Genomic DNA, 22,691 nt, shown 5'->3' with positions numbered 1-22,691 from the left:
CATGGATCTGCATCTTTTTCTCTTCCCTGTAACCCCAGTTCTTCCCAGCTAGTGAAAACCCCTCGCAATCTTGCCCGAGGCACTTGCCCGCTACCATCTCCCCTGCTCGGCCCAGTGATGCGCACGGGGAGGCAGGATGCTGCTTAACAGCCTTTGAAATAACGGTGACAAGGAGAAGGGGAAACGCATCCCCACGGGCAAACCTGTAGCTCGTCCAAACCTCCTCCTGGTCCAAAAGTCCCCTTGAAAAGACACAACGGGGATTTACAAAAGTCCCTCTTGCAAGAAGGGGGGAAAGAAGCAGGAGAGAAAAGCCCTTGGCGAGCCTCCCTCCCGGCCGCCTACAGCCACCACGTCTGCCCCACGGCGGGGAAGCGCCACGGAGGTTTGAGGGACTTGAAGGGATTTGCGACGCAATAAAAACATTCCTGCCTGCAAAGCATGAAACCCCAAAAGTTTATGGGAAACCACTGTCTTCGGGATGTCTGCATATCTTCAGGCATCCTGGGAGCTGTAGTTCAAAGAAACCAAGAAAAAGCAAGCGGCCGATAATGATGGTTTCTGGATGGAGGTTGTGTGACTGTTGGCTCCCACATGAAAGCCTGAATTTCTGGGATGCTGAGCCTGTTTCTGCAGCCAAGTGAGAGGAGAGCTCCTCGGCGCCTGGGGCACGAGGGACTCCAGCAACGGAGCAAGGGAGACCGAGAGGCACTCGTCGCCCTCGGGGAAGAGCGAACGGCCTCGGTTCCGACAAGAGCAATCCAAAAGCCAAGCGTTGATGATTGGGAGGAGGGATGTGCTGCAGCAGGAGCCAAGCGGGATGGGACAAAGCCGTTTCCAGGGTTGGGAACCTCGCTGTGATCTGTCAGAGATGTGGTCCCTCTGCGGGTCACATCTCCAACCAGCATTCAGTCGAGGGCCAGACAGGTGGGGACCAACAGCGAGGGACAGAGCATGGGGATGGGGTCCTCCTCCACGCCAGGCTGCGAGAGGACCCAGCACCATGGCTTTGTCTGGTACCATGAAAATCAAAGGACACCAGGCTGGGCTGTGTGGCCTCACCTATGAGCTAAAGTCTCTGTGCCTCAGTTTCCCCATTAACTCTTATTATTCACTTATTCCCAAGGGCTGCAGGGACTGGCATCTGCTATTTGAACATCCATGGGGAGCTGAGCTCCTCAGAAGCCAGCTGTCTGCACCGCACCAGGCCCAGCATCATTAAATCACCATCAGGCCCATTTCCTCAGACCCCAAGAAGGGCGGCCATGCCAGCCAGGCCAGTGAAAGGCATTTTATTCTGACACAGGAGCATGTTCATGCAAGAGAGTCACCTCCCTGCAGGAGAACCCACAGCACTTGATGTCCTCCAGATGAAGCACTGCCCAGCAGTAGAGCTCCTGCACCCAAAATGCCCTTCATGCATGACCTCACTGAGGGCAGCGGTGGGAGGCCAGAGATGTGAGAGGGTTGCATCTCATCCTGGACTGACCCTGGAGTGATGCAGGAGACGAGACACTTTAATTTCCAACCAAGAAATCCTGCAGCAAAAACTACAACCACTGGGCAAAGCCAATGCTGGAGACGGGAGCCATGGCGGGTGACCGTCTCACTATCTGCCTTTCATCATGGGCTTGGGCTTCACACATCAGACTGCGAGCCTGCTCCATGGTTGTGCAAGGCCCTCTCCGCCATTGGACAACATCATCTGCCCACCAACACCAGCACGACGCAGAAAGGAGATGACAAAACCATGACATGAGACTTTGCAGCAGGTGACTTACAGAGTCACAGAATCATAGAACGGTTTGGGTTGGAAGGGACCTTAAAGATCATCTAGTTCCATCCCCCTGCCCTGGGCAGGGACACCTCCCACCACACCAGGTTGCTCCAAGCCCCCTCCAACCTGCCCTTGAACACCTCCAGGGATGCAGCCACAGCTTCTCTGGGCAACCTGGGACAGGGGCTCACCACCCTCACAGCAAACAATTTCTTCCTGATATCCATTCTAAATCTCCCCTCTTCCAGTTTAAAATCCTTCCCCCTCGTCACATGGCTCCCCTCCCTGATCCAGAGTCCCTCCCCAGCTTTCCTGGAGGCCCTTTAGGGACTGGAAGGGGCTCCAAGGTCTCCCCGGAGCCTTCTCTTCTCCAGGCTGAACCCCCCCATCTCTTTCAGCCTGTCCTCACAGCAGAGGGGCTCCAGCCCTCCCAGCATCTTTGTGTCTCTCCTCTGGACCTGTTCCAACAGGTCCATGTCCTTCTTGTGCTGGGGGCTCCAGAGCTGGACGCTGTACTCCAGATGGGGTCTCACCAGAGCAGAGTAGAGGGGTAGAATCACCTGCCTCGCCCTTCTGGCCACGCTTCTTTTGATGCAGCCCAGGATGCGGTTGGCTTTCTGGACTGCAAGTGCGCATTGCTGCTCATGTTGAGCTTCTTGCCCACCAGCACCCCCAAGTCCTTCTCCTCAGGGCTTCTTAAAACCCCAGCGTGGTGTGCTCTGCAGCACTGGCTGCTGGGGGCCCCGAGTCTTCCAAAGTGCATCCAGACACTTAGAAAGCAAAGAGCCAGCCATGAAAGATAAACCACAGGAGGGTTTGTCCTTGGAGAAAACCTGTAGCCCTGCAGAATCAAGAAGAGGTGGATTATTCACGCTGGAAATAGCAGCATGGATGCTTTCCAGATGCCTTGTTCTCCTCCTCCATCCTCCAGCACAGAACACACCACAGATCATTGTTGAAAACACATCTGGGTGCACAGCAAATGCTGCCTGTGGAGTGGGGACACCATGGGATGCAGGTCCACCGGGACACAGCACCCTTTGCACCTCGCTGCAACTCCATCCAGGCTGTCACAGAGCGAGTCATTTCCAACTTCTCAGAGCAAACTGCCTTTTGATGCGACCAGCCAGCAGGTCCACAGGGCGCTGCAGCCCAGCGTTGGGTTTCTAGAAGCTCTGCAGTAAAATGTCTCTTTTTTGCAGAGCTGGGCCCAGCTGCTCTGGAGGAGAACAGTAGTTTTAGTTGTCTCTGAGCCAGTTGTGCTTTTCACAGACAGTGGAAAAGGTGCCCTGAAATGGTCAAGGCCACAACAGGCAAGATGGGAGACCTTGTCTCCAAGATTTAGGGCATCACACTGGTGTATCTTGCTTCCTTTTCTTTGACGCACAGCAATCCCTATCTCCTCTGGAACTAAATGCCAGATTTACTGGAACCACACGATGGACACAGCCTTTTCCCTGCTCCGAGGTGACTCAGCCCCGCTTGGTACCTAGCCCTTCACCACAGGGAAGGGTCCCACCAGGCAGGTGGTCTCCTGACTCTTCCCAAAACCAGGCTCCCTACCTGCAGGAAATACCCACGGGTCCTCAGGCTCACGCCCACGGGTTCGGCATCTGGGCTGCGATGCCAGCACTTGCTCCACACCCCGCAAAGCAGAAAATTTGGAGCATGCTCTTGTGCTGGTTGTCTGGAGTCCTCAGTCGGTTCCTCAGCACCGATGAAACGCGCCTGAGGAATATGGTGGGGGCTTCAGGAGCAGAGCAGATGCTCAGAAACCATAACCACCTCCCACCCAACCCCAGCCAAAACACGGCTTCCCGGCACATGCCTCCAATGGCCACGGCGCACGCAACAGCTCAGTCTTTGCTCTATGATCTCTTGCATCTTAGCTTTCCTCCTGCACCGCTCAACCCTGGAATAAGGGTTTTCAATGCACTGTGAGCCCCAGCAATGGGTATCGCCAAAGCTGAGCCTTGGGGAGGGAAGGGAGGAGCAGGAGGCTGCTGTTACAGCCCATTTCTGAAAGGAAAAGCAACCATCTGGGTTCAGAGCATCTCTCAGCAGCTCGGAGGAACACACGCACACTGCCACGTTTTGATACAGGTTGGCTTGATGCTCCCCAGACATGTAACGCGGGCCTTCTGCAGTCATTCCACTCAGCCCTCGCTTTGAATTAACGCCGCTTTTCAGATCAGATTGAAAATGCTGACGTCTGTCTATTATACCAGGAGTCGTTCCCAAAGCTACTGTCTCTTTTTCCAAATGAGCCAAAGCAGCAAAGGGTTATTAACCGGGGAGAAAACGAGGACAGGGAGGGAACGTGCTGTTCTTTGATAGGAACTGTGCTAACGAACATTATAAAAATAAAGATCAGAAAAGCCTCATTGACAACTTCAACCCCAGAAAAGCTGCAGTCACATGCCACAGCAAAACAGCCGAGAGAAGAGAGGGGAAAGTCCACCATGGCCCCAGCACCTCACAGCACCTGGGACCATGTTCAAAACCTCTCACCTCCAGCAGCAGGTTGCTCGATTAAAGTGGAGTCTGCCATTGGGCTCTCCGCGGAGGCACCCCGAGCCCCTCTCCTAATCCTGGGCATGATTTCAGCCAGCCACAACCCAACCATGACAGAAAGCACCACCAGGTGATGGGTGAGCGATGGCTTTGCGAAACACGAGCCACCAAGAGCACCATTGCAGGCACTGGTCCCTGTCTTCTCTTTCAGCACGTCCCACCACCCACTCCTTGGGGACTTGTGGCCGCCATGCCTGCTCTCCTTACTCCTGCTTGCAGCTGGTCAATCCATGGAGAGGAAGAGGAGCTGCCACGCCGTGATGCTCAGGCCATGCTGCTGCCACAGGATCTAACTCTCGTGGCCTTGCCAGTGGCTTTCAGGTTTGCTTGAATGGCTGGCTTTGGTTCCCTTGGCTGCTGAAGGGACTCTGCTTTTGCAGGGCCAGGTCCAACGAAACACTTCAGCATGTACTCAGCTCCCAGGGTAAGAGTGGCCCGTGGAGATCAATCCTTCAGAAAAAGGCACTTTCTGGGATTTGGGCCATGGTGATGGAGCTACCACCACCAAAGCCATACCTGAATGGGACCTCCCGGTGCTGTCTCTCCCCAGGAAAAACAGCAAACCTATACTGAGTATCAACCTATATTTTAGGTGTTTAAAAATAAGCAAACTTACCCTCCTCTACAAAATAACAGTAATCCTGGAAAAAACAGAGCACAAACTGTACCTTCACACATCCCCCACCAAGTGCCAACCCAGGGCGAGAAGAAGGAGGCTAAGTCCAAAGAGAGTCACTTTTTCTAACGAATGCGTTAGCACAGCGCTGGAGCTGGTGGTGACAGGTAAACTGGCTGCGGGGAGCCCCCAGGCTCCCAGCGCTGCGCCGGGCTCAGCGGGAGACGGGGGGCTGGACCCCGGGGGGACGGATGCTCTAAATTAGGAATGAAAACATTCTCCCCCCCTGCCGCCCTGCTCAGCAGAAGGGTAGGCTCAAAGTGAGCCCTTGTCTGGGACAGCCAGCGGGCGAAACGAGGCGACGACGACAGCTCCGCCGGAGTCCAAAATACACTTGCAACTTGTTTTGAATTACTTTATGCAGGGCTTTTAAAAAAAAAAAAAAAAAAAAACAAACACTTAAAAATTTCCATCCAACCTGGCTGCAGAGCTGCAGGGGGACCCTGGGTTTTGTTTCCACGCAGCCAGCCCAGTGATGCTGATCTGATTTTTTTTTTTTCCCCTCTGGGTAGGGAAAAGAGAGAAATCTCAGAGAATTCTCAATGCTGAGAAGAGCAAGGGGGGCAACAGCCACCCGGCACGCTTTGGCAGTGATTTTAAGCGATGACGGCAAGGCATCTGCTCCAGTGGCAGTAGGTGGGAGCGATGCTCCTCCCTCCCAGCACCCCAGTCGCTGCATGGGTGGCTGCCCTGGGGTGCCCGGACCCCACGGACCCATCAGCCTTAGACAAACCCACAGAAAACCTGCCAGCGTTGAAAGCTCCCGCTCGTGGCTCAAATCAATGCGGCTCCATTACAAACAAACCTGTATGAGGGAGAGGGAAAGAAAGAATCCCTCGAGGAATCTGCAGGGCACCCGAGGAGCTAACAATAAACACTGACAACAAGTCAATCTAGAAACAGAAAGCTAAAATCCCTAATAATAGAGGGTTGCCAGCCGGAGGATGGAGATGCCCAGCACCCCCTGCTCCGTCTCTGCCCACCGAGGCTGCCATGGAGAGTGGTGGCACGGGGACCCCCGTGCCCATCGCTGTGGGACCAAGGGGGCATCGCTGCCTCTGGAGCGATGGTGGGCTCCCTGCAACACAGCCCAGCTCTCAGGCAGGGAAACACAGCGCCAAGGTTCCTTGCTGCTTTTTATCTTTGTGTTTTCAAATTACCTCTCAAGATGGGCCAGCCGACGCTGAGAAACCAAGATGCTTGTGCCAAACTCCCCAATCCCTCCTCCGCTCCCTTCCCAGCTTCAGAAAAGAAGCCAAATGTGTCCTTTCCAGTGCTGGTCACCATCTTTCCCACATCCCTCAGATGAGATCAGTCCAGTCTCAGGACTCATCTCCGTAGCTATCAGTGCTCGGCTCTGCTGTTCGCCCCCTTTCAGGCCCCTCCAAGGATGCGTGCCCCGATCCAGGCTTTCCACCCCCCTGAACATGTGCCATCACAGACAGCAACCTCAGAGTGCGGGCCACGGTGATCTCACAGCTATAAGGCAACAGAAACATTCTTGGAAAGCGTATAAAAGGCTCCGGATGGCAACTTGCTCGCAATGTGAAATTCAAACGTGAATTTCAGGACTTGACAGGACCAGAAAAATCTGGCCTGGATGCAATTGTGGAAGATGAAATGGGTGGAAGAGCTCTGGGTTTATCCACCAGGCACTTAAGAGAAATCCAAGCCCACCGGAAGGTCCCAATGCAAGGGCAGAAGCCTGCTCTTGTCCTCCACAACCCCAAGGCCTGCAGGGAAGAATGCATCTCCAAGGGTGACTGGGAGAGCCCCCCATGTTTGTGCCACCCCAACCCACCATGCTGCGGCTATGACAGCAGGGACCCTCTCCTTGGCCAAGTGGAGATGTGCTGCTTGCACCCATCCATCCCCGAGGCTGACGTCCTCTGCCTGTCCCCACGCTGGCCATGGCAGCCCTGGCACAACCCACCCTCTGGCTCCAAAGGGCAGAGCTGGAGGGACACGAAGCAAGGACAGGCCACCTGGGAGCAGGGGGATGGAGCAGGCGGGAGGAGGTAATTTGATGACTTGTGCTCGCCTCCCCCGCCCCGGCGTCGGGCTCGGGTGACTAATGCTGCAGGAAGGGGATGCTGCTCTCCTGACACGATACACGCTGCTAATCCCGCGGGTTTATCTGTCACTTCCGTGCGCCGGCGGCGGGAGCCAGCACTATCCTGCCTGGCTCCCGCGGGAATCGCACGGTCTCTGGCTCCCACCAAACTCTGCTCCCTGCCTGCCTCCTGGCTTCCCTCTCCCCAACCCCAGCTCCTCCTTTCTCCTGCTTTTTCAATAAAATCTCTAGGAAGAAAAAAGGGTGTCAACGGGGTGTTTGTTTGAATAAAAAGAGCTGGAAATGAGTGGGAGCCTCATCAAGCAGCGCTTACGCCTCTCCTGCCTAAAAGTTAATTGCCTGGGCTGGGAGGGGAGAATAAGGCTAGAGCGGAGACGGAGACTCTCACCCGGGGGTGATGCAGACACAGGGCACCCCGCTGCAAGGGCCGGAAACCACGGCAGCATGGGGATCCCTGGCTCGGGTAAAGCTCCTGCCAGCCCCCAGCCCTCCCTGGTGCCTCTCACCCTGCAGCTCTGTCTGGGGACCCCCGCATCCCCCACCTCCACCAGCGAGCAGGGACCAGCAGCTCGCCCGGACCTGCCCATCGCTTGCACATTCAGCACCTCACCTCCGTCTCTGAAACAAGAGCCCTGGACAAGCCCGAAGGGATGAGCCCAGGGACACAGACACCAGCCCCCCGGGGTCCCCACGGCTCATGCCTGGCAGCCCCGCGGGAGGATAACCTGCCACCGCTGACAGCCTACGCTGTGCAAGCGCTGGGGCATGCAGCTCGGCCATAACCCAGCTCTCCAGCTCAGGAATGTCCAAATAAATACAGAAATACATAAAAAGGCCATAAATAAGGTTGCCTGAGATGGCTTTTTGTCTCTCGCCTGGCCAGGACCCCCTCTCCCCTGTTGCTGTTTGCCTTGGCAGATGACAGCTGGGTAATTTGTTTCCATTGCAATGAAGTCCTAATTAACTGGAATAAACTTTTTACACTAAGTGTGTTTGTTTAACAAACTGGCTCTTTCAGAGCCTCACCGAGACCTGATTGATGCATTTGAGGGGAGTGGAAACACGCTGGGTGCTTGGACATTAAAGCTGCAGTGTCTGAGCAGGCCAGGGCTGAAAGGGCTCTCTCTGTGTTTGGGAAATCAAAAATGACACCTCTGATGTCTGGACCTGGATGGGGATTTCAGCGTGGACTTTGTGTACAAATATTTGGCGTTTCACATTCGCTGCGGCTGACACCCCCTCCAGAGTCCCTGCTGCTCAGGCGAGCAGGGGTTGGAGCTGGGAGATGCCTCAGGACCAGGCTCTGCACTGGTGGCAGGAGGTGGGATCCATCACGCTGGACTCGCTGCTGACTGCAGCGAAGCGCGCCAGGATGCATGTGGTCCCTCCTGGTGACAGCACCTGGTGGCTCCGGCCAACCAACAAAATCCCAAAGGTGGGACTTCCCAGGATGCTCTCAATGAAGCAGGACCAATGTCTTCAGCAGCAGCCACGCTTCCTCCTCCCCTGCTCTCCGAGACCGGCTTCATCACTTGTGAAGCCAGTAATTTGCAGCAGTAAAACCAAGACGGTTAGAAACTGGTCTGAGATATTTAGAAACTGGTTAGAAGTCTGAGACTGGTTTCTGGTCCAAACCAGAGCTTCCAGTGACACTGACCAGCTGGGGAGAGGCAGGGGGACACAGAAGTTTGACAAAAGCCCAGAAGCAGAATTCTCCTCATCCTCAGAGACGGCCCGTTGGTTTGGAAATGGCCAAGCGGCCGCATTGCCGTAGAGGGATCCGGCACAACCGGGCTTGGCAACCTGGTCCTGACGCAGGCAGAGGGGCTTACTGGGAACATCTGGGAACAAGGGCAACATCTGGAGAGAGCAGGTCTTGTGCTGCACCCTCTCTGGGGAGATTGCTGCCAGGAGCTGAAGGACCCTCAGAGGACAAGCAATGCTGAGCACACACATCTGCTAGATGGTGGCCTAGGATCGTGGGACAAAACCTTTGATTAAAAAAGGGAGAAAAGAGGAACGCAGTGGGGAGAAGATGACACAACTACCACTGGCACTGGTGCCTGAAGGCAGGTGCCAAGTACCATCCCGCCAGCTCCGGCGGGACACCCCGCGGGGTGGAAAGCCGAGACACTGCCCAGTTCCGCAGTAGGGCCTGGGCCATGACAAGCCCCAAGCTGGAGCTGTGTTTCAGCTGTCTAATGAGAGAGCTGCCTGAATAATAAGCACTTCTGGAAAACAAAGCGCCTCTGACATCCGAGGGGGAGAGTGAACGCAGCTGAGCTTTCCCTCCCTGGGTGCTTTCTCCTTCCTACCTCATACTGCAGAGAAAAACCTCCAACATCCCCTGCTTGAGCACTGTCAGCTCCAGAGGTTTTCGGGAGGCATTCAAGCCTTTTGGAAGGCTTGGCTTTCCTATTTTTACATGTAAAAATGGGATTTTGCAGGTGCTAGAGTTCCTTTTGCCTCCTTCTCCAGCCCTTTTCCTCAAAGTGCTGCAGGCATTTCCATTTACTGTGGGGCAAGACGGTGCTTTCTTGTGGCTGGGGGTTTAGCAGATCTCCCACAACCACGCAGTAAAATGCCCCAAAGTCTCCCCATCATCAACCTGCCCACGCTGCCACAGCTTGAGTCAGTCAAGTCTTTAATTAGATACAAATACCATTATCCAGTGTTTCTTCAGTAATTACTGTAGCTCATCCTACCTTCAGCTGCATCTTCTGGACAGGTTGAAAGCCTTCCGACTGATGGCAGAGATCTGAGCTAGCTGCCCACGCTCCCTGTGTAGTCCACAGAGAGAGGAGAAATTCATTTCCCCATAAATAAGGTGGTGACGCTGGAGGTGGTGCCCTTTTACATGATGTCCCAAGCCTGAAGAGCCAACCAAGCACGCGCACCCTTGTCCCTTCCTGCTGTACCTCTCCTGGGAGTCATCACGCTGCTCCGAATCCTATCTTTGTTAATGCCAGAAACCTGCAGGGAAGCTCAAAGCCTCAGATCTCACCTCTGCGCACACCCCTATGTCAGGATGCAGTAAAGACAACGCATTTTCCTCTTTTCAAGTCCTCAGACACACTGTTCCCCGAGCAAATTAGTGCCATCTCCATGTCTCCCCGCAGTCTGCTCAGTACAGCCCAAGTAAATCAGCGTGTTCAGCCTGATTATCCCTCCCCGAGCAAAGAGCCAGAGGAGAAACACCAACGCCACAGCTCTCAGATACCTGCCTGACTGCTCTCAAGGCTCATACTGACATTTCCACCACCACTGGCGATTTTTTCTCCTCGGGAGCTCAGGCGGCTTGGAGAAGGGCTGCAGAGCCACCACGCCGTGCTGTGGGCTCCGTCCCTGCTGGAGCGCGTGCTGGGGACAACAGGACAAGTTGGGAAGAGCGTGGATCCATTTGGAACGAGGCTGCAAACAGCCGGTCTTTCCCAGGAGATGCTGCCGGCCAGCGGGGCTCAGGAACAACAAAACACTCTTCTTCCAAACAGCATCTCTGGCAGGCAAGCACAAGGCAACACCGGCGGTGCCACACAGACAAGTGCTCAGATACTGAGGGTGGTCTTAGGCGAGAACAAGCTTCTGAAGAGGGTGCAGGCTGATGTAGCTGCTGATGGTTCCATGGCCCAGCTGTCTGTCTGGCACCGCAGGTGAAAGCATGGAGAGAAAATACCAGGACTGGGTATGTGAATAAAAAGCCAGATAAATCTGTGGTTGTTCCAGGAAAAGAGCATGAAAGATCTTACGCGTGCTGTGCTGATGGGCAAAGCAGCAAGCTCTTGAGATGATGCGAGGCAGCGAGGTTGAGAAAGGACCGTGAGGAATGGGAAATTTTCACTCATGAGCAGACATTTAACATGCTCGATGCTCCTGAAACCTGCTACGATGATTTACATGATCAGAAATCTCTGCGTAGGAGGGGTGGCAGGGAAGGAAGAGGAGGGCACTGTGCACTTACAATACATGCCATTCTATTTTTTTTCTTTAGAATTACAGACCTTTTAGCAGTCAGCGCTTGAAGAAATACACATTCACCTTCTCACCAAGGACTGGGAAGAGGGATGGCACATCATACCTGAGCCAGCACAGGACTGCAGGAGGTCAACCTTGGACCTGTCGGAGAGGGGCCAGAGGAGGCCCCGGAGATGCTGGGAGGGCTCGAGCCCCTCTGCTGTGAGGACAGGCTGAGAGAGCTGGGGGGGTTCGGCCTGGAGAAGAGAAGGCTCCGGGGAGACCTTGGAGCCCCTTCCAGTCCCTAAAGGGGCTCCAGGAAAGCTGGGGAGGGACTCTGGATCAGGGAGGGGAGCCATGGGATGAGGGGGAATGGTTTTAAACTGGAAGAGGGGAGATTTAGATTGGCTATCAGGAAGAAATTGTTTGCTGTGAGGGTGGTGAGCCCCTGGCCCAGGTTGCCCAGAGAAGCTGTGGCTGCCCCATCCCTGGAGGTGTTCAAGGGCAGGTTGGACAGGGCTTGGAGCAACCTGGTGTGGTGGGAGGTGTCCCTGCCCAGGGCAGGGGGTGGCACTGCGTGGGCTTTAAGGTCCCTTCCAACCCGAACCATTCTGTGATTCTATGAATTTTAAATATATGTTCTCAATGGACAGAACATAAAAATAATGAATCATCAAGGATTTGGGTTTCTGAGTCGCACACTAGAAGACTCACAGAGCCAGCGGTAAAATACCACATGCGTTTCTAAACACTATAGTTGATAACTTTCCAACTCAGAAGTTAATGCACAGCAGGCGACAAAAGGTCAAGTGGTTGCTGGGTGCCCGGAGAGGCTGGCAGCAATCCCCACGGACCCACAGGAAGATGGGCGCAGGCAGCACTGCACACGCTCAGTGCTGCATTTGAAAAAGTAGAGCAAAAAAAGAAGAGTTCTTTAACAGAAAGTTCACTGAACATCTGTAAAGTCCTCATTTTATAGTCAGGAAAATGAGCAACTCGCTTAAAAATCCCCTTTGCTAAATGAAGGCTCAGAGTGGAAATGGGATATACAACAAAGGGTGGTCAATACAAATGAAAAATTACAGTGTGTAGGAAAGTGATAAAGGAAACTAGAGAAGGGGAAAATGCATGGCTGGACATGCAAAATCTACTAGTGGGGGCCAAACAAATTCTAGCAATAGATCCATTTGGAAGCAGCAATGGAACCATGTTTAAGCAGAGGCTGTAGCACCGCTCCTAACGACGCTGAAAAAGCAAACACAGTCAAGAGACACTTATTCTGTGTTTGGGGAAAAAAGGAGAGTAAAGTACTTCCCAGGAAAGACGAAGCTTCCCTAAACCGTTAGTATCCTCACCTACATGTAAGGCGGGCAAACAGCACTAACCAGCCAGCACAGGTAACTTGTACCAAAGGCTGGGGAGAGTTTTCTGGGCTCTGCCGCTTGTTTTGAGCAAACTTTGGGCTGCCTCGTCCAGATGGCAAATGGCTCCTTCACAGCCATATTCACACCCAGCAGTGACGATGACCTAGTTAACTACTAAATGGTCAGCCTGATAGAAGACCCAGAAGCCAGGGCTCAGCTGGAATTAAATTAGGAAATAATTAAAGGATGTAAGTTATAATTAAAGTCAGTCGGCGTGTCTTTGTGGAGAAGAGATCTTGTCAAATGAGCCCAGTGTCACTCTTTAGCGAATACAGGCTGAGCTGAAAAAGGCACCGTGTACATTACTCTGTGCAGGCAGAGCGCTAAGTGCTGCTTGACGTTCTGATTTTAGAAGATAGTACTATACAGTATCAATAAAGCATGTTAAATAGATTAAGAGCTGTCTGACAGGTCTCAAACAGAAGTTGTCAATGGGGAATCGTTAGCGAGGCTCCACGGGGAGCATGCCAGTCAATATTTTCATCGATGATCAAGAAGAAAATACAAAATCCTCGCTCAAAAAAATTAGCAGATGACAGGAAGATTGATGTAACGGTAAATATTGATGAGGAGAGAGTGAAATGTGGGTTGCTTGGTAATGCTGAGCCCATTCAAACACTGTATATGTTAATGCAGCCCAGTGCAGAATGACACACCTACCGAGCGGGATTTCAGGCCGTATTTATGAAGAGGGACTGTATCCCAGACAAGAGCGAGCCTCCAGAAAGGCTCAAGGGTCACCACGGGTGACCAACCCAGCACAAGGCTCTAATGTGATGCTGTGATGAAAAGAGCTGATGCAGTTATTGGGGGAGAGGAGAGTTACATGTATTGCACTGCTGAGACCGACACAGAAACTCCTGCAATTAAGATGCCCAGCCTTTAAAAGGGGACACTGAAAAAGCAGAGAGGCTGGAGGGATGAGTCACAGAATTGATCCAAGGACTGGCGAAAATATCCTGCTGCAAAAGATTTGAGCTATATTGAGTTTACCCACCAAAATTCTGCCGCCCCCGCCCCCCCAAACCAGCGAGGCACGCAGAGAGCCAGGGACGGGGAGCTGAAGCCCAAGCTCAAATGAGTTTCAGGTCAGTATTAGATACCTCTTGGAGCTGCTCAGAGGATTAGGTACCTCTCACAGGGCAACCACAACCTCTTCAGCTCACCATGGAGCGCATGGGCAGCATTTACATCCCTACAGCACTCAGGGGACCAAATGGTGCGATCGAACAGCCCCTTTCATACCTAAATCCCACACAAGTGAATCCCAGCAGACAGCTGGAGCTGACAGGCTAACCCCTGTCACACACCACAGCGAAGACAGGTAACTCCGGAGATAGCGCCGGCAATGAGGAGCTGGTGAGGCACGGAGCAGCAAAGATGGGTGCTAGCTCCTCAAAGAGGAGGTTCAGAGCTAGAAGTCCTGCTAGCTGTGAGGAGTTCCCGTCTGGTGTCGTGCCAGGGGCAGAGCATGTGGGAAAGGACCTCTCACAGCTCTTGGAGAAACACCAGTGGAGAGTGCTGGCCATGCCGCTTGAGAAACACCTCAACCCACTTCTCCCTCCTGCTACCCCACTGTGGGAGCGACGGCTGCTGCGGGTGGGAGCGTTACCTCCCATGCCAAAAGCACCTCTGTGTTGACTCACCGCAGCAAACATTTTGCTCTCTTGCTTAGGGGAGAATGCAGCCTTGGTTATTTTGTTAAAAAATGCCCATCTTCCTACGCTCGATTCCCTTTTCATGATTAATGCAGAGCATAGCGAATGCGGAAGGGCTGCAGCTGGTGCATAGGTGGCTTCTGTGTCTGTCTTGGCTCTGAGCTGGCAGTGTTGTCCTCCCGTCCCGAGGGAGGGGAAGGCGGCCCCAGGTTCAGACCAGCGAGGCAGGCAGATGCCATTTCAATGTCTCCACCAAAGGATCAGGGGCTTCCAGCGACCAGGCACCAAGCAGCTGTGCCCCCTCAGCTCCCTGGGTTCAGAAGAAGCAGCAGGGAGAGGTACGCCATGGTGAGCAAGGGGATCTTCTCCCAGCCAGAGGCACCGCAGAGGGACATGGGCTGAGGACCAGCCCCAACCCTGGTGGGGCTCCGAGGGGTCAGAAGCCCACCCAGCGCTACTGGGCAAGTGCCCGGTTCACGGGAACATGAAGCCTTCGGTCAGGACAAAAGGGAGCACAGCATAAAGACACCGAGCCCTCGGGTGGCAGTGCTGGAGACAGGGAATCGGGGCCAGGCAAGTTTTTAATTGGACTGGAACTGAAATTACAGGGGGGAAAAAAACCCCAAACCTGCTTTGGTTTAAAGAAAGGGGCTGGGGGGGATACGAGAAAAAAGCCCTTCAAGTTTCTATGACAACCGGCACAGGAAGAGCCTACGTTGCAACCTCACTTAACACATTAAAAGCTGCACAGAAACAACAAAAATCAAAACTTTCTTCTACCACCAGGTCTGGGAGGGCCGTTCTCAGCCGGAGAGCAAGCATGCTGCAAGGGGGCTTTCCAGTGGTCCCCTGGCCCGGGCGCCCAGAGCAGGGCAGCATGGGTTCAACTAGCCCCAACAACTCCTCCTCCTGTCCCCTGGGCTCAAGGGACCGCTCAAACCAAGTGGCTCCTTGTCCCGACCTCCCTTGGGCCAAGATATTTAACTCTGGGTATCAAGGGTCCTGGTGCCGTCCAGGCATGGGGGGAGAAGGTCATCTCTGTCATAAATCTGGGTGTAGAGCACCCCACCGTGGCCCTCCAGCCCCATCAGTGAGAGAGGCCCGGGGTGAGCACTCCCACACAACAAGCAATACAAAAGAAAATGAAAGAGAGTTGTATTCATTCATACTTTACACAAATAGTGGTCTTTGGCAGGAGCTATCGGGGACGTAACCTGGAGCTGCTCTCCCAGGCTGCTGGAGTGGGGGGCTGCAGCAGGACAGCCAGCCCTCAGCACAGGGCTCTGCTGGCCACAGATCGGCACCAGCTCTCCCGGCTTCTAAAGCAAATAGCGACATTAGCCTGGGCAGATAGCCCAGACGCCACAGGGCGACTCAGCAGGGCTATTGCCTTCTTGATCTTGGAGCTTCCAAGCGATCTCCGCCAGCACTGCTCCCATCACGGCTGTGTCCTGTTCCCTTCGCAGCCACAGAGCTAAGGGGAGCTGGAAAATTTTACTTGCGGGGGGGAAACAAAACCATTCCCGAGAGGCTGCGGACTACCCTCCTGCCCCACTGCGAGGCACTGAGGTGAGGACACGCTAGCACCCCTCAGGGAGCTGCCCGTGCTAGAGGCACTGCCATCGCCCCCCAGACAGCATGGGGACAAGGAGCAGCCCCCCCAGGGCAGAACCCCCTCCCCAGAGCAGCCAGGCCTCCAGAAGGTTTTCTGGGCTCAGGGCATTACTGGGAGAGACTGGGCCACCTTAGCTTAAAAGATCAGCATACCACAGGGCAGGGGACACCTTCTGAAGGCCACAAGGAAAGCTGCAGGACTGTTCAAAGGCTGGAGCACCAGCCGGTCACCCGCACCCACTGCAAAACGTCCAAGGCAACTCTCCACGAGCCATGAGCTGCCTCCCACCGCTCATACGCATTTCTGCCAACTCTCCACTCCCCGTCTTCTCTGGCACAGCTCTGCTCTCCATCCCCAGACCAGTGTTTGCTGAACCACCACATTTCTCCAAAGTACCTTTTCAGGCTTCCCTTGCTTTCCCAGCACTAAGAAAGGCTTAAAGCCCGTCCACCCGCCTGGAACTCAGGGTCTGAATCCACTGGTCAAAACCCAGGGGAAATATTGTTTAATCTTGCTCTAAAGTTTCAGTGGCCCAGGCATCATAATCTTTACTTAACTTCATTGTGTGTGGAGGACTTAACTCCCCAAGTCTTCAGGAAACCCTGGGATTTGGGGTTGGAAGCTAGGAGCCCATGCTCATGGTCCCTTCTGGAGGGCTCCGCGCCCCTTCAGCTGCCAACCTGCACCCCTCCGAGAGGCACCCACCCCACAGACCCCAACACCTCCCTTCCACCCCTGCTCTGCCATCCCATTGCCACCAGAGATGCTGGTGATGGCACTTCATCCTTTCCTACAACCGAAGCTGGGAGAAACCTTCTCCAACCCTGAAAAGGTAGTTTTGGGGCAGTTTCTCACAGCGTTGGGTATCCCATGGCTGTTTCTCACAGCGTTGGGTAACCAATGGCTTCAGTACAGAAAGGTGGCCGCGGCATTGCTTCTCCTGCCCCACCACTGCCCTCCCATCATCTGCACCGTCTCTTATTCCCCCCTTTCCCTGCGTGTCCTCCTCCCACTGCTTGGCACTTTGCAGGTGATCCTGCGCTACTTGAAGAGCATCCCAGCGGATGACTCTCACCCACTGCGAAAGAAGTCAAATGTAGCATATAAGCCTGTTGTTATTATTATCATTACCATAACAATAATGTTGGAGTTAAGGAGGCAATGAAAGGAACACCCAGCTTAGGAACACATCTAGTGCATTATGATGGCCCTAAATGCTTCCAAGATGTAAATACTGATTTCTAGATTCTTAAAACCACCGCGGTTTTACAAGATGATTCAGCAATGAAACACTCACTTTCATCTAAGTGCTTGCATGGAAAGGTTTTAGTCTAAGAGATGAAATGTTCTGCCTTAAGAGCAGGGTGACAACAAATTAGCTGCAGAGACATCTTGGCGTAATGAAGACTGCAAGGCAAAACAAACATGAGCCGCTGCTTTATGTAAGGTGGTTTCAAAGCTCCTCCTGTGTTTACAGGGCTGGGGCTGAGGCACAGAACGCGGGCGGCCGTCTTTCATCTGAAACGGAGACAGAGCCACGAGGCGCCCCTACAAAAGGGCCGTGGGATACTTCTGGAGCAAGAGATGGGCCCTGAGATATCAGGTCTCTTCGGTACGGCCACATTGTCCCAAGCGGCTGAATGAGCGGATCAATGGAGAGCGTTTTGTGTCGCTACAGCCGTGTCTCTCCTGACACCTCAAAGTGCCTGGCAAATATTAACTGCTCCCGAGTGACAACTCTCTTGACAGATGAGCATTGCTCTCGGCAGAGGAGACAGCATGCATGAGGGAGCGCAAGCGGCTCCAGCAGCAAATCAGTGACACTCTAATTAAACCCAGGTATTTCAGTCTACATTTGCCAGGGGGTTTTATGATTGTTATTACTACCAAAATTTCTTTCTGGGCTCGAAGAAACTGAGTTCCAGTCAGTGCCTGACACTGAAGAGCAAATACATGCCACCGGGAATTAGCAAACACACCAGCCTTTCTTGAATCCTGTCATGACGCTTCCAACCAGCCCTGCCAGAGAGAGTTATTAAGCAAAAACACCAGTCCCAGGAGATCCTATTCCTGTCTCTCAGCGTGGTGTCCCTGGGTCTTCAGCCAGCAGGTCCTTGCTCAGGAAACTGCCTCGACAAAGCAGTCAAGGGCCTTCTGTCAGAAATTTGGAATGACCTCTGGAAGTCCAGATATACCAACAATATTGCAACTGTATGAGCAGCTTCCCACATCGGGGTGGCAAAGGAACAAGCAGCTCAGGGGCTGGACTCAGCCCACGGGGTGTTTCTTCCCCAGTCCCTAGGAGTGCTGGCCTGACCCCAGCCGGAGCGGGGCTGCAGGCAGGGCTGCAACGGGGCAGGGCCGTGCCCAAGCTGCATCGCATGAGAATTATTAAGTTGGGCTATACCGTTCTAACATCCGAACAACCTGCTTTGGAAACTCAGCGCAAGGAAGGCATCTGTACCTGTTGAAATGGGAGACAGCACAAGGCTGGAGCAGCCGGGGTAGGTGAGGAAACCCATGCAGATGTTGGTTTGCTGCTGGACTCGTGGCCATTTCCCATACGCCAGGCTCCTCTCAGGAATTTCAGCTACAGGAGCTCTTTGCATGCCTGTTCTTCCTAAAGTCATCTCTAGCCTATACAGCACTCAGGTAATGTATTTTTTTTTAAGATTAATGCTTCAACCTTCTTGACCCAAGCAGCCTCCTTCTATTTAACGTGGAAAGAGGGAATGCTACCTCCCAGACACACAAAAAGCCAGGAGTCACAACTGCTGACATGGGCCAGCTCCTGCAGGTACATCCGTAACCATCCTCCTTGAAACCCTTGGAAGTAAAAGCGCCTCCCCCAGAGTGGGCAGCAACATCATTTCAGCTCTGGTGGTTCCACCCCGAGCACCTCTGACTTCCTGCAGCAGAGGTCCACCTTCACTACGCTTTCCTGTGTGCTGGCCCTGTAGAATTTGGGAGAACTCAGCAGCAGACCTGTACCTTAAACCTTCTTGGATGGATGGGGCAGAGGGGAAGAGACTAGTGTAAAGGCCACCCAAGGCTGGTGGGTGAAGGCAGACACCTCTTCATACCCTTCATGAGCACTGGACTATTCCAGGCTCTTAGGAAACACCCCACTGCTGGCTGAGGTAGACCAACGGTAACTATGGGGTGAGGGAACATGAGGACAGCATCTCCATTTCTGAAGGGAAGAGGCAACAAAGGAAGGAGTCACTCGGGGTGACACAAGGAAACCCGGGTGACGGACTACCTGCTGTCCAGGGAAGAGGAGGACAGCTGATCAGGGAAAGCTTCTGAACGTGGCAGAAATGGAGCAAGATTCACTCCTAGGACAAGTGGCGGTAAAAGCCACTGCTCATATTTCTAGTGCCTGTGTCCTTTGTCTTTCTCTATAACCTACATCGGCTGTGAGAGGCCAAACCCACTGACCCGAGAGCAGGGATGCTCTGACCCCGCTCCTGCAGAGCAAGGCTCGGCTGGCACGGTGAGCTGTGCCTCTGAAGCGCAATAAAGGAAAAGCAGAGGCGTAGTTAAGTTTGCTCTGGCTGGAGGGCCAGCCAACCGCTGCCAGACTTCTCTCGGATCACCAGCCTCACCTACAGATCTGTTCATGACCCACCACGGCTCGGCTCACCTCCAGGAACCAGCTGTTTCCCATGCTCTGTCTGCTCGCCGCCGCCTTGCCCAGGGCTCGGGGAACACGTCTGTGGAGGTGCCGCAGAAGTGCTGAGCTCTCCCGAGCCCTCCAGTGGCAGGTCCCAACAGACCTCTGGCAGCTGCTGGGCACGTTTCTCTGCTGAGGAAGATGAGCTCCAGTCCTGCCAGAGGCTGAGGGTACCTGGCCCAGCCTTGCAGATGGGCTGCAGCAGCAAGAGCAATGGTGCCGGCAGCAGCTGGTGGATCAAAAAGCCAAATCAGATGGAGACAGTGATACCAGGCAACATCACGGCCATGAACTCTACTGGTCGCAACCCCAAAACAGCTGCTGAGGAACATAAGTAGAATAGGCATTAACCGAAGTCACAATATTATTTTGAGCCACAGCTGCTATCACAAGCTGCTTGGCCAAAACATGGAGGTCGTGTAGCCTCGTGGCCCAGGGGAACCAGAGGGCACCGATAAGACACCCTGTATATACAAGACCCTCTGCACCAGCACCCCCAACTCTGACCCAACAGCTCTGCAACTTCAGTGACATGGAAGCCCATGTTCTCCCACCTAAGGTAGAGAAACAGCCCTCGTTTCTCGCATGAGATGAGCTATAAAAGCATACCAATAACTATTGCTACCTATGGCCAAACCCACCCTGCAGGAAAACCAAAGAGTAAGAGTAAGAGCTCTTTACATATTTCCTCCAAATTGCTTCAGCTGGGACAGGGACACCAGAGATGCTTCGCTCTTTTTTAAGCCACTTGTCAAAAGACACACTCTACATTAGCACCCAGCAGCGCCACAGTAAGAAGCACCAAAATCTTGGATGACTGTTGGTAGAGGTCACAAAAGCACGGATGTAAGTCCTTTGCCAAACGCATGTTCTTTTTTGTTGTTGTGTCCACAATGACTCCATATCCTCTTGGGATATCGCTCTGATCTCCCAGAAAGTCATGTGGGATTAAACAGCCTGGGAAATGGCTTTGGCTGTATTTTCAGAAGTCTTTAGCTGCCAGCGGGCTTGGGAAGCCAGTGATCAGCAGTGCCTTTTGGAGAGCAGACAGAGGAGCTCCCTGAAATCAGATTTTTCGGTAGGGACCTAGGAGACTAGCGCTGAGTTTGAAAACTTTTGGTGGCATAAAGGAAGAGGAAGCGGTCGATAACCGAAGAACGGGCATGTAGCCAACGCAGCCAGCGAGCCGGCAGCTCTGTCAGGCGCCCCATGCCACAGCCTGCTGTCCCCAGGCACATCTCGGACGTGCCTCCTCTGATGCTAAATCAGAGTAACTGGGACCGAGGATGCTTGGTTCTCGCTGCCTGCTCCGGCAGCGCTGGGAAGCAGCTCTGCAGGAACCGTTTCGAAAGCAGCAAAGAAAGAGCAAGTCAGAAGGACAGTGAGTTCTGGAGGAGAAATTTCCTCAACCCTATTCCTTCTGATTCCAAAACCACGCTCCTCTGACAATCCTGCGCGTCAGAGCGCTGTTCCACAACTTCAAAACCAAAAATGTTTTCTTCGGAAGAAAAAAGGTGCTAACATAAAGATGTTCACTTCCCCAAACAGAGCAGGAGCAACACAAGGCCCCACGTGCAACGTGCTAGGCAGCACAATGCACAGCTGCTTGGTGGCCAGGGCCAGAGTCCAACCTCTCAGCACGGCTTTGAATAGAGTTTGCCCTTATCCAAATCATGACGGTAACAGACACATCCGTCCAGCGGAGAGACAACCTTCTTGCCTCAAAGGGTGCAAGAGGCTCTGCAAATGCTGGGTGCAACCGCACAGCTGCCTGTGAGAGCGCGAGCTCTGCCTGCCTTTTGATAGGGGTCCCCGAGGCTGACAGCTCTAAGTGCTCTGCTCTCGCTCACTCGCTTACGGACTGTCGCAGCCAGCTCAGAGCCACGGCCAAGGGCACGCTCTCACCCACTGCTTATGCTGCTGGGGTGGTTTGCAGATCCTTTGTTCGCGTTCAAGAATATGGTGGCTCCAGAGAGCCTCTTCTCTTCCTCTCACCCCTGCGGCTCACTGTGCTTTAGAAAACACAACAGGCGGAAGACAACAGGCATCAGCGTCAAAGCATGGGCTGCGGAAGATGTGCTTCAAGATCAGCCCATTGCGACACAGACCGAAACCCTTCAATTCTCCAAAACAGCTCAGCTGTGCAAACCTGGAGCTGAGGGGGCCAGAGGTGGGAAAGGTCACCATCGCATTCCCCGCTCCCCGGCCGTCAGGTCCCAGCTCTGTCCCTCGGGCTCAGCCAAGCTGTCGTGATTCCTTCTGACCTGATTTAATGATTTGCATATGCCCTGCAGCCAAAATGATTGACAGCCCTTCCACTGTTATCCTCACTTGTGTAATTGCAGCAGCTATTCTTGTACGTTGAAATGTCTAATCTTAGCAAGCCACAGAGCTGCTCAGGAATATGGACCAACCGGGAATTTCCATGCAATTACTCACCATGGCTACTGGCACTTACTTTGGCTGGTACAAGTCCTTCTTGTCCGCTGACCCGAGGCTCTGGAAGACACAAAAGATAGATATATTTCTTTAACCCTTTGCCAAGCAAGTACCATCGATGAAGATGTTGGTGAGCAGGAAAAGGCATGCCTATGATTTCTGCTGCCCGGGGGGCTGCGTGGGCTGGCTGGGCAGGGCTGGCACTGGGTCCTCCAGCCACCCAATGCACCGTAGGCAGAGCCCACAGCAGCCAGGGATGTGAAAATAAAGAGTCCATGCAGAGGTGTGGGGACGCGTTAGGTCTGAACCCAACGTGTTTGGGCACGTCTATCTCTCCCATCATTCGCAGAAGCATGGCACCTTGTGTCAGGAGGGGACTCGTGTCCTCTGAGCCTGCCCAGCCAGAAAGAGAACAAAGCGCAGGGCTGGCAGAGGGACTGAGCCACCACCGCCTGCAGAGACCCTGCGGCAGGGCAGGGGACAGAGCCCGAGGCCCACGGCCGCTCCCTGGGGGCAGGACCATGAAATTTTTCTGCCAAGAAAAATATATCAGACCCCGAGCACGTGCAAGCTTGAAGCGGAGACAGCCCGATGCACACTCACGTTCCCAGGTGCCACCAACTCCACCGACTGCACGCTCTAGTAACAGTCTGGCAGCGTCCCAGCCCGGGCTGCCGGAGCAGTGGCCAGGGTCCCCTGGGAGACCCCAGCCAGGCTGAGCATCCCCGCAGGGAGCCGGGGGGAGGGCAGGCATCCCACAGACCCCGCTTCAGGCGCAAGGCAGGGCCCCTGCGTGACAAGCACAGAGAGCATGCGTGCACCGCTGA

The 22,691-nt window shown here is 53.9% G+C and overlaps 1 protein-coding gene across 6 annotated transcripts in view; it reads right to left on the bottom strand.

Annotated features, from left to right (window-relative positions):
- Positions 1–22,691, bottom strand: part of LOC134519808 (ankyrin repeat and fibronectin type-III domain-containing protein 1-like) — a 262,952-nt gene that overhangs the window by 54,608 nt on the left and 185,653 nt on the right. For all 6 annotated transcript variants that reach the window (XM_063344461.1, XM_063344462.1, XM_063344460.1 and 3 more), the window contains one exon: positions 21,884–21,924. In XM_063344461.1, coding sequence (XP_063200531.1) covers positions 21,884–21,924 — 41 coding nt within the window. The remainder of the gene's footprint in view (positions 1–21,883; positions 21,925–22,691) is intronic.

The sequence above is a fragment of the Chroicocephalus ridibundus genome, chromosome 8 (genome assembly GCF_963924245.1).
Source record: "Chroicocephalus ridibundus chromosome 8, bChrRid1.1, whole genome shotgun sequence".
NCBI classification, from domain to species: Eukaryota; Metazoa; Chordata; class Aves; order Charadriiformes; family Laridae; genus Chroicocephalus; species Chroicocephalus ridibundus.
This window is presented reverse-complemented; position numbering and strand designations above follow the sequence as displayed.